General features: G+C 40.4%; 1 protein-coding gene across 1 annotated transcript; it reads left to right on the top strand.

The window, feature by feature from the left end:
• Positions 1-1,245: 1,245 nt before the first annotated feature.
• On the top strand, positions 1,246-9,509 carry LOC134221985 (sericin-2-like; the record flags this gene model as incomplete). The annotated part of the gene is made up of 3 exons (XM_062701142.1): positions 1,246-1,664; positions 2,477-2,639; positions 9,273-9,509. Coding segments are annotated over 3 exons (819 nt in total), but the record flags the coding sequence as incomplete, so codon positions are not given.
• Positions 9,510-11,931: the final 2,422 nt, after the last annotated feature.

Genomic DNA, 11,931 nt, shown 5'->3' with positions numbered 1-11,931 from the left:
GAATTCCCAGAGGAATTCCCGGAGGAATTCCCAGAAGAATTCCCGGAGGAATTCCCAGAAGAATTCCCGGAGGAATTCCCAGAAGAATTCCCGGAGGAATTCCCAGAAGAATTCCCGGAGGAATTCCCAGAAGAATTCCCAGAGGAATTCCCAGGGGAATTCCCAGAGGAATTCCTGGAGGAATTCCCAGAGGAATTCCCGGAGGAATTCCCGGAAGATTTCCAGAGGAATTCCCGGAGGGATTCCCAGAGGAATTCCCGGAGGAATTCCCAGAGGAATTCCCGGAGGAATTCCCAGAGGAATTCCCGAAGGAATTCCCAGAGGAATTCCCGAAGGAATTCCCAGAGGAATTCCCGAAGGAATTCCCAGAGGAATTCCCGGAGGAATTCCCGGAGGAATTCCCGGAGGAATTCCCGGAGGAATTCCCGGAGGAATTCCCGGAGAAATTCCCAGAAGAATTCCCAGAGGAATTCCCGGAGGAATTCCCAGAGGAATTCCCGGAAAAATTCCCGGAGGAATTCCCAGAGGAATTCCCTGAGGAATTCCCAGAGTAATTCCCGGAGGAATTCCCAGAGGAATTCCCGGAGGAATTCCCGGAGGAATTCCCAGAGGAATTCTCGGAGGAATTCCCGGAGGAATTCCCAGAGGAATTCCCGGAGTAATTCCCGGAGGAATTCCCAGAGGAATTCCCGGAGGAATTCCCAGAGGAATTCTCAAAAGAAATAAAAAGTATATGTGACCGCATTTAATTTTGAAGGAAAGTCTTTTTACTTCGATGAGATGCGTCGACTTTGTATCTAGCGTGACACTAGAAAAAAGCGCTAAACCTAAAAGTGCTAAAAATAAGCTAAATAAAACAATTAAGACAAATAAGAAAAATAAGACAAATAAGACAAGATAGACAAAATAAAACAAAAAAGACAAATAAGACAAAAAAACAAATAAGATAAATAGGATAAATAAGAAATAGGATAAAACGAATATGACAAACAAGGCAAATAAGACAAATACGGAAAATAAACCAAAAAAGAAAATAAGAAAAATAAGATAAGTTCCAGGATTTTTTCCGGAAGTTCCTTCAGGATTTTATCCCGAAGTTCCTCCAGGAATTCTTCCTGAAGTTCCTCCAGAGGTACCTCCAGGAATTCCTCCGGAAGATCCTCCAGGAATTCCTCCGGAAGATCCTCCAGGAATTCCTCCGAAAGTTCCTCCAGGAATTTCTCCGAAAGTTCCTCCAGGAATTCCTCCGGAAGTTCCGCCAGGAGTTCCTCCAGAAGTTCCTCCAGAAATTCCTCCGGAAGTTCCTCCAGGAATTCCTCCGGAAGTTCCTCCAGGAATTCCTCCGGAAGTTCCTCCAGGAATTCCTCCGGAAGTTCCTCCAGGAATTCCTCCGGAAGTTCCTCCAGGAATTCCTCCGGAAGTTCCTCCAGGAATTCCTCCGGAAGTTCCTCCAGGAATTCCTCCGGAAGTTCCTCCAGGAATTCCTCCGGAAGTTCATCCAGGAATTCCTCCGGAAGTTCATCCAGGAATTCCTCCGGAAGTTCATCCAGGAATTCCTCCGGAAGTTCATCCAGGAATTCCTCCGGAAGTTCCTCCAGGAATTCCTCCGGAAGTTCCTCCAGGAATTCCTCCAGAAGTACCTCCAGGAATTCCTCCGGAAGTTCCTCCAGGAATTCCTAAAGGAACTTCCGGAGGAATTCCTAAAGGAACTTCCGGAGGAATTCCTGAAGGAACTTCCGGAGGAATTCCTAAAGGAACTTCCGGAGGAATTCCTAAAGGAACTTCCGGAGGAATTCTAAAGGAAATTCCGGAGGAATTCCTCAAGAAACTTCCGGAGGAATGCCTAAAGGGACTTCAGGAGGAATTAATAAAGGAACTTCCGGAGGAATTCCTAAAGGAACTTCCGGAGGAATTCCTTAAGGAACTTCCGGAGGAATTCCTTAAGGAACTTCCGGAGGAATTCCTGAAGGAACTTCCGGAGGAATTCCTGAAGGAACTTCCGGAGGAATTCTCGAAGGAATTTCCGGAAGAATTCCCGAAGCAATTTCCGGAGGAATTCCCGAAGGATTTTCCGGAGGAATTCCTAAAGGATTTTCCGGAGGAATTCCCGAAGGATTTTCCGGAGGAATTCTCGAAGAAATTCCCGGAGGAGTTCCCCGAAGAATTCCTGAAGGAATTTCTCCGGAATTGCCTTCGGGAATTTCTTCGGGAATTCCTCTGGGAATTCCTTCGGGAATTCCTCTGGCAATTCCTCCGGAAATCCTCTGGCAATTCCTTCGGGAATTCCTCTGGAAATTCCTCCGGGAATTCCTCTGGAAATTCCTCCGGGAATTTCTCTGGAAATTCCTCCGGGAATTCCTCTGGGAATTTCTCTGGAAATTTCTCTGGGAATTTCTCCGGGAATTCCTCTGCAAATTCCTCCGGGAACTCCTCTGGGAATTTCTCTGGGAATTCCTCTGGGAATTTCTCTGGGAATTTCCTCCGGGAATTCCTCTGGGAATTCCTCCGGAAATTCCTCTGGGAATTCCTCCGGGAATTCCTCTGGGAATTCCTCCGGGAATTCCTCTGGGAATTCCTCCGGGAATTCCTCTGGGAATTCCTCCGGGAATTCCTCTGGGAGTTCCTCTGGGAATTCCTCCGGGAATTCCTCTGGGAATTTCTCCGGAAATTCCTCTGGGAATTTCTCCGGAAATTCCTCTTGGAATTTCTCCGGAAATTCCCAGAGAAATTCCCAGAGGAGTTCCCGGAGGAATTTGCAGAGGAATTCCCGGAGAAATTGTTTGTCTTAATTGTTTTATTTAGCTTATTTTTAGCACTTTTAGGTTTAGCGCTTTTTTCTAGTGTCACGCTAGATACAAAGTCGACGCATCTCATCGAAGTAAAAAGACTTTCATTCAAAATTAAATGCGGTCACATATACTTTTTATTACATCAAAATTATCGTTCGAAAATTTCAAAACTATTGTCAGTTGGGTTCCTTTATGCCTCAAATCATCGGAGAGGTTCTGAGAAACGAAAATTTCAGTTGTACAGTTTTTCAGTATTTTAGATCTTAATTCAAATTTGGGAAATAGTAGGTCCACGAAATTTTGTAGGAACATTCCTTGATAAATTTCAAAGAGATTGTCACTTGGGATAAGCGAAATTCGTTCCCAATTCCGAGTTATAGACATTTTAGTACGAAAATGGCGCTCTACCGCGAGAGAGCTTCCCTCCCTTCCCTTAATAATATAAATGGTTAAACTATATATTGAAAATCAAGAAAATGTGCGGCAGTTGAAATCGATAAAGAACTAAAAATCTACCCTACATCTAGCTGGTGATGAACTTAAAATTAAAATTAAAAAATCAAATAAAAAAAAATTAAAAAATCTACTCTACATCTCTATGCCGATAAACCCCAATCCCTTAAACACACATCGGCGTTTACAAGTACTCCTACATACTTAATCACCAGTAATTACTTCAAGGACATATACCAATAATTGAAGCATATGGCAACATACTCTACGTTCGGGCAATATCACGTTTTTGGATTTCTAACGAATGCAAAGCCTCTTCCTTTGAATAAAACTTCATGAATTTCCAAAATGGTATCCGAAAAGTTTTTCGATTTTATTTGGTTTATTATGTATTGTATATTCCACCCCTTGACTTCCCAAAAAGCACTAGCAAACATTAAAAAAAATACATATTTAACCTGTTGAAATCAGAGCGTAGCGTACACTTCAAATTTAACTAGTAAAATAGATCCCATTGAGAGGTACTTAACCTACTGCCAAGCCCTTTTATTCCCTACATCCTCAAGATCGAATGGGTAATGCACTATTGGGAACTTTGTTCATTTGCTGACAGAGAAAGGGTGTTTACTTCTCATTGGAGGTGCACATCTGATCGAGTGTTTGTTCCCCGGTGGCTCAACATAGTCTGAATGCCTGCAAAAACTGTGAACTATAATTCTTTGGAAACTCAGTGGGTTCAAGCGGTTTGGTGTAATGCCTTACTAACCAGCATTTAAAAACCAAGCAGCGAATAATCAATGAAAGAATTCAAACCGGAACAATCACAGAAAACTACAGCGACGATTAGGGACTAGTGATTAAAAGCTCAACTTTACTGAGTGCGATGCCCTGAAGGAATGCAGTTTTGACATCGTACCGGTGCAGGAAGTGTGTTGGAGAAGATCAATGGTGCGAACGTTTGAAAGTAATCACACCATTTACCAGAGCTGCGACAACACACACGAGCTGGGCTAGGAACAGCTTCTATAAGTGAAAATTCATCATACACGCAGCTCAAACGTGAGTATGACAGCCACTCAAGCTCCGCATTCAGAACATGAATAGGATCTTCGAACGTTCAGGTTGGCCAGAAGCTGTTTAAACTGACGATTAGAGAGTTCAGCAATCTTTTCTTGACGAATGAAACAGCCTCATTAACTTCGCCGCTTCCAAGAGCAAGGTCATTCACAGCACATACTTCCAACATGGCCTTTCGTATTGCTATATTTGAAGACAAACAAGTGGAAAAAAGAAGACCTGAAATGAATCGAAAAATAAAAACAGAATCGAAAAAATTTATCAAAACGTCACTTTACTTGCGGAATAATGCATCAGTGCATTATTCCGTAGAGGAAGACGTCAGCCTGTGTTTTCTTCACTGGAACACGCCTGCTATTGCCTAATCATTCGATTTCCTTGCCAGCTCCGTACTGTTCAAGAAATTTCACTAGCGTATTCGCTCCTTGACCATTACTTGTCCTATCTTTTTGCACAGTACTTTAGAAGTCCATACCACCCTTTAACCTGTTGCCAGGTTGGATTTCGGTCGACTTCTTTTAATTCTTTATTTATTGAGGCTTCACCGCCATGAGCCTCTTTTCTATTAACGCTTACTACATAATCCAATTCTTAGTCGACAAATACGTATTTCGTTTTCTATAAAACGTCTTCAGTGTTTTGGTAGAAATGTCCAACAGAAAACGAAAAATATCCTTTACTATTCTATCCTATTTTTTTACGTCAGGCTCAGAGTGTAAATGTATTTAGATATTAATCAGATCAGTACCACTAGGGCTCTTGTGAAGTATTTTTAGAGCGCCTCTTTCTTATTAAAGGCCGACTTCTTTACCTCTTAGGCCTCAAACCAGGTTTAAACGCATGACTAAGCACCGCTTAAGAGTTAGGAAGGCCCTAAGGAAAACATTATTGGGGGGGTCCCGTAGCGTAGTTGGCTACACGTTCGCCTTATAAGCGAATGGTCATGGGTTCGATTCCCAGCCCCTCCACAAAAAAAAACCCTTGTCAGTCGCCGGAAGCGCAGTTCGTACGGTGGCGTTTTGGGAGACGCGCCTAACCGACACGGCTGCCTGATGACGACTGACAAAACTGTTCTTCTCGGAGGCATTCCTCCAACGATCCTCGATAAATGGCAACCGGACAAAGCAACGATCATTGGATACACCAAACGGACAAATGAACACAATGGACTCACGATGCGATGAACTGGCAAAACGACAACAATAACGAATCAGGGATATCTAAATATAGATTCTGTGTGGATTCTGTGCAGCAGAATACCACAGTAGATCACGGCACAGTAGCGGTTAAGAACACAGAGTGCCTACCAAATAAATAAACGAATAAAAAAAAGGAAAACATTATTAAACTAAGCACATTGATTTTGCGTTGGATTGATTTAAAACACGGTTTTCGTCTTCGAGTTTTCAAAATAACTTCGTTTAAAATACATATTTAGTCGCTTATCAAGGTGGCTTTACATGAATTACCTTTTCAACAAACCAACGATTCCTTTCCCGTGACGCTCACGGAGATGCAGAACATTCCTCGGTCTCTTATAATAATGAGTGTCAAACAAATTTTCCCCTTCTCATCCTTAATTGACCTTAAGGGCGTGACCGGTTCATGCAGCTGTTTCTTGCACTCAATTGAAGTCGGTTGAGGATGAAAATTTGAGAACAAGTTTTGCATGCCTCTTATGCACAAACACGTATCGAACGACAAACAGACAATAGCTTGGTTCATCGAGTTGATTGTATATAAGACTATGGGTCTCCTTTAAAGGAAGCTCTCCTTTAAAAATGTTGAATTTCGAAGGAAATCATATATCCTATTGTTACAAGTTTTTGTATGAGACAGGAAAAAATATTTCTTTATACCGGACAAACTGCTGCCGTAAAAAAATTGCAGTCACATTTCTGAAATACATATCTTTGTGCATTTTGAAAAGGCGCAGAAGATTCGTCTAGCGAGCAAATGTAGGCTATTAACGATTCTCTATCTGCGTAAACGACTGGCAGATGTTGATAAAATGAGTATCCCTTTAGATAAAAAATAAAATCTATACATTCATTTTCTGGTTTTGAGTTAGCTCAATACTATAAAACCACGCTGATAAGTCAAAATGAAGTATGCTTTAGCATAATCACATAATTCTTAGGTGAAATAAGGTTTTAAATAAAATTTGAATCAGAATTCCAAAAAATCGCAGAATTTCTATATTTTTATATACCTACTAATATAAAGCTGAACTGACATAAAATTTATCAGATTCGGGTACACACACTCAACGATGAATTCCTTTGAAAGCGACACAGATGCTGCCGTATTGCCTTTTTACCAATGTATATAAACGGGAAATCGGCGATTTATCACAGACTGCATCGTCTGTTACTATAACTCTATTGGTCGCAGAGCAGTTATTTAACTTTGAAAAATGAAATCAGAATTGCGTACATAATGTCAATTCAATAAAAATTCCGCGGAAAAACAATTTTATTTCGTTTCGTTTCGTAAAATTTCGAATTAAATGGACCTCGATTTCGTATCGTTTCGAAGTCTCGGAAGTAAATCTATATTTCGTTTCGTCTCGTTTCGAATGAACATAGACATTTTAAATTTCGTTTCGTTTCGTTTCGTTAGCAAAAAGTGTCTTATCGCATACCCCTACAAATTTGTCTCTCACTTCGATTTTTGGAAAGCAGTTTTCGACAGTTTTTGGACGTGAAGTGAATTAATTGGTGTCCAGGATTAAAGAAAAATGTGAAACTAAGTTAGTGAATAGTTTTTAGGAGTGATAAAATCACGAAAACAGTGGGAAAAAATCAAGTGGGTGTGTATGTGTTTGATCCGAACGTTCGAACGTTAGTATGCGTTCGATGAACATACGAATGTCGGCCTAGGAAAAAGGCAGTTTTCAGCGTTTTTCCAGCAATTCCTTAGTAATTGCTAGTTTCAATAAGTGAAAAATTAATATGGACATGCCATGAATATATTATGATGGAGGGTAAGTCGGTAAATAGACCCAAAATATTAGATTTCATTCAAAAGTTCTTAGTATTAGTGCGGATTTGAATAAATCATCGTCATTATCGGATTGATTACGGTTTATAGATCCTTAACGATCATTCAGTTATTTGCGTTCGATCATTTAGTAGTTTGTGAATAACACATTCCAGAAGCTGAATTTCAAAATGTGTTGTATGGTGGACTTCTAGTATGAAGGTTTTTCTACAACTCTGCCTAATGGTTCGTTGTTTGACTTTGACTTGTTGTTGTAACTTAGACTAAATGATAACAAAATTCCAATCATTTAGTTTAAATTACAGCAACTAGCGCTCTAACTCCGTTATTAGTTGAATTCTAATAACGAACCAGTGGCGTAGCCAGAAAATTGGTCTGGGGGGGGGGTTCTGAACTTTTTTTTTTCGAAAAAAAATTTCTTCTAAAAATTTTGTCTCTTTTTATGTCCAAAACCACCCCCGTGGCTACGCCACTGTAACGAACCATTAGGCAAAGTTGTAGAAAAACCTTCGCACTAGAATTCCACCATACAACATATTTTGACATTCAGCTTCTGGAATGTGTTATTGACAAACTACTAAAAGATCGAACGCAAATTACTGAATGATCGTTAACATCCTTGATCCTATCTACAGGGGTTAGACAAAAAGGTTGAGATAGGCAAAATTTTGTTGAAGTTCCAATCAGCATAAATTGCGTAGAATGATCCGATTTTGATGAAACCGGAACCATCGGACGCGGAAACTTTTCTAGTATACTGTCTCCGTGCAAAACCTTAGATTGCCCCTTGGCCACCGGAGATGTTCCGGGTTTTCCGAGGGTATGTTAAACATGCATTTTTTCGTCTGCTTATCATTTTATGTGACGTTTACTGCTATCATGTTTTATATTTTTCCCAGAAACTAGAACTAATATGCTGACTAATGCTGGCTACAGATCGAAAATCCGTTAGGTATACACAGAGATATTGCTATTTTCGTGAAAACGGTACGGAATTGACCATACACCCTGAATAAATGTCACTTTCGCAGAACACCTGGAACCTGTTACAAATTGGCCAAAGAGTCTTACAGTCCTTAAAATATATCTTTGATAAAGATCCTATATTCATCGTCTTGGAAAAACATGAATTTTGACACCCATAGCATGGTTCCAGATGGTGCCAAAACCGGTTCTTCCTGGAGGCCCTTGGAACCTGCTATAAGGGTGGCAGTGGACACTATCATTCTGGAAATATTTCTGTAATCATTGTCTCGCAAAGCCATGAAGATAGATACTCATATTCGCATTATTCCGATCTGTTATCATTTCATCATGTTCCCGGAACCGTTTTTACGGAAATGACCATATCTCTGCGTAGTTTTGGTGGATTCTCGATCTACAGCCACCATTCTTCGGCTTATTAGTTCTAGTTTTTGGAGAAAGCATAAAACATGATAAAAGTAAACGTCACATAAAATGACAAGCAGTGGAAAAAATGCATCTTGAACATACCCTCGAAAAACCCGGAACATCTTCGGTGGCCAAGGGGCAATTTGATTTCTTGGTTTTATCAAAATCGGATCATTGTACGCAAAGTTATGCTGATTTGAATTTCGACAAAATTTTACCTATCTCAACCTTTTTGTCTAACCCCTGTACATGTGCGTGTCTTTACTCTCTACACCATCCACCTTTTCGTTGTCTCACGGAACAATAGCGCTTGCAAATTACTAATTTTTGGGGGCCGGCATCTATCGAGATGGGCCTTTCATTAACGATCTCGGATCGTTGTCACTTGTGCACACGGACGGGAGGAAAAAAGAGCTCTTTATACTTATAGGCCTGTTAGATTTTGCGATCGACTTTGCTGGCTTTGGTGGTCGGCTACCATGCTGTTTGTAGATGATCGGACGGCGTGGAGGGAAAACGGTTGAAACTCGACGATGCTCACTGCTGATGCTGATTTAGCCACCTAGCAGGGCGAAACCGCACGGAGAGCGATTCTCCGACGTCGATGTCCACGTGATGATTGCCGCCGGAATGTCGCTCGGGCACGATAACGCCCACGATGGCCTATTGGTGACGGAAGGCCGGGATATTTGCACTCAACGGAGGCTTGACGGAGGATGCAGCGTGGGATGGGACGAGTGGTTCCTAAATCGGACACAGAAAGCCGTCGCACGGCTGTACGACAACGGAAACTAGTCAACGCACATGGCACGCACATGATTTAACACAATCTCATTACCTTTCTGATCACTAGCTTCTTTGCACAAAGGTACTTCTGAACTTAACTGATTGGGTGCGATTATCAGCTCACTATAATGAAACACGGGGAAATTAGCACTTAGAAAGATTTTTAAATAAACTCCAATTATCACTACCTCGGACACCGTGTATTCTGACAGGGCCACACTTCCGAAACTTTATCAAGACTCCAGGCAAATGGACGAGAAACTCTGTGGTCCTCAGATTTGAAGCCTCGAAACCAGAAGAACTTCAGTCCCGAACAAATTGAGTAACGTGGATTATCATGTTTTTTGAGTGAAAATACATCTCGCTTCCACGGATTGCATCAGATCTTGCCATCCCGTTCTACCGCAAATTCCAAAGTAACGTTTTGATTTGTGGTTTTGACCTTCGGCATAAATCCGAACAAGTAACCTTCGGTAAATTCCGATAATTTCTAAATTTCAATCTCGCGTTCGCGAAAGAGAGTATTTCTTGACCTTACGAATTGCGTACGCCACGTCGTGTCATTCAGTTGCATACTTTTCAGGCGAAAGGTAATTAAAATTTTTATAGCAGTGCTCGCGATAACCCAGGGCGGCACACATTTATGGTGTCAGTGAAGATTTAATTTGATTGATGCTACGAACATAAATTATTACCATGGAGGAATATTCAAAGTTTTTATTATATACATATAATATTAAATAAGTACAAATATTTACAATAACTATAATTAATATTTACAAAGTAACAGACGCTTGGCGTACCTGTTACAAAATATTGAATTTTCTTGTTGATAAAAACGGAATAATCGGAACGTGATAAAATCGGAACACATCTGTATAAAGCAAGGTAGAAGTTTAGATTTGCCTCGAAATTCTGCGGAATTCCGTTAAAGACCAGTTTTTTCTAGCTAAATTTTTGTAATTTAACAAAACGAAACAAAATCAAGAAATCAGATTTCGCCTTGCTCAAATTCCGCAGAATTTTATTTCGAATCACCTGAAACGATTTTTTTTAAATACCGCATATGCTTAGTATATACCATCTCTTAATAATCAGTATCTGTTTGTTCGATTTCATTATTGTGGATTCTTTTAAAGCACTAAAGTTTTTTTTCTTCCGTAAATTCTGAACAATCTACAATCGTATTAACATACTGTAAATAAACTAATGTTGTACTATGTGCGATGTTGAACCAAGATCTATACATGTTGAAGAGAAGAGAAGCGTCTGCGAGATGTCCGTGTCCTGGGACATACAATTCTGTTGATATAAATATAAAACAGATTTCGCATCTTCAAAATTTTTAAACTGTATTAGAATTTTTTATTGTCAAATAAAATATTCTGTTTTTCTAAATATATATTGAATACCATTTCAGTGCAATTTTGTTGTACGAGAAAAGCGAAGGAAATACTATATTCAAATGATCCTGATGAGAAGCATGAAAGTTGTGTCGTTTCAACACTTTATTCAACCACCCGTTCATGCATTTTATTCGATAATAAAATATCAAATTCCCAACTATGCAGTCAAACCGACGAGATAAACCCGCTGCTTAATGCTTCGATGACTAAAGTTTGCTTCTAGCTCGTTCTGAGTAAAATTGCAGAAAATATTGCACGACTATTAATCACCACCGCCCCATACTTTACTATCTATTCACAAAAGACGTCGACCGAAATGAAGTCTCGTTCATCAGTAGTACAGTGCCAGGCACGGAGACGACCGACGACGAAGCACATCTCCAGAGATGCGATTTCTCTGCTCCGTACGTGGGCGTACCGTCTCAGCCGGGGGAATGTGCCGTGCCGAGAAAAAGCAAAGTCAAACCACACTGCACCCTCGAACATCCATCCCATTTTGAAGGCTTCCTCGCAGCTTCAAATGGTCCAGAACCATTCCCCAACGTGAGCGCCAACTTTGAACCAGCAGGGGTATGCGGTATTGGAAAATCCGCAAAATCCGTAGAATGTGAAATGGGAGTGATGCATGTGAGAAGCTTTTAAGATGAATCACGTTATCCAGTTTCAAAATAACGTTAATTTATTTGTTTATTTTTATTTTCAACTTGTTTCAACTTGTTGCGAGCCAATCCGATAATTATCAGACAGAATTGCTTTGTTTGGTCATTGTTTGACTCATTTATCAACAACTTATTACAAAAGCATAAAAATATTTTATGATACATAGTAAATTTAGCCTTGTTTGCAAGACACCAATATAATTACAATATAAATTGAATTTAATTTGAACAGGAAACATTTTCATATCGCATGCCTCTAGCAAAACACGCGAGGGCGACACGGTCGAGCGGAAAACTTGATGTGCACTTTGTCAGGACACCGTCCTCGCCGTTCGTCGACGTCGTCGCTATAGTCGGATACCTTTC

The sequence above is a fragment of the Armigeres subalbatus genome, chromosome 3 (genome assembly GCF_024139115.2).
Source record: "Armigeres subalbatus isolate Guangzhou_Male chromosome 3, GZ_Asu_2, whole genome shotgun sequence".
Lineage (NCBI taxonomy): Eukaryota > Metazoa > Arthropoda > Insecta > Diptera > Culicidae > Armigeres > Armigeres subalbatus.
This window is presented reverse-complemented; position numbering and strand designations above follow the sequence as displayed.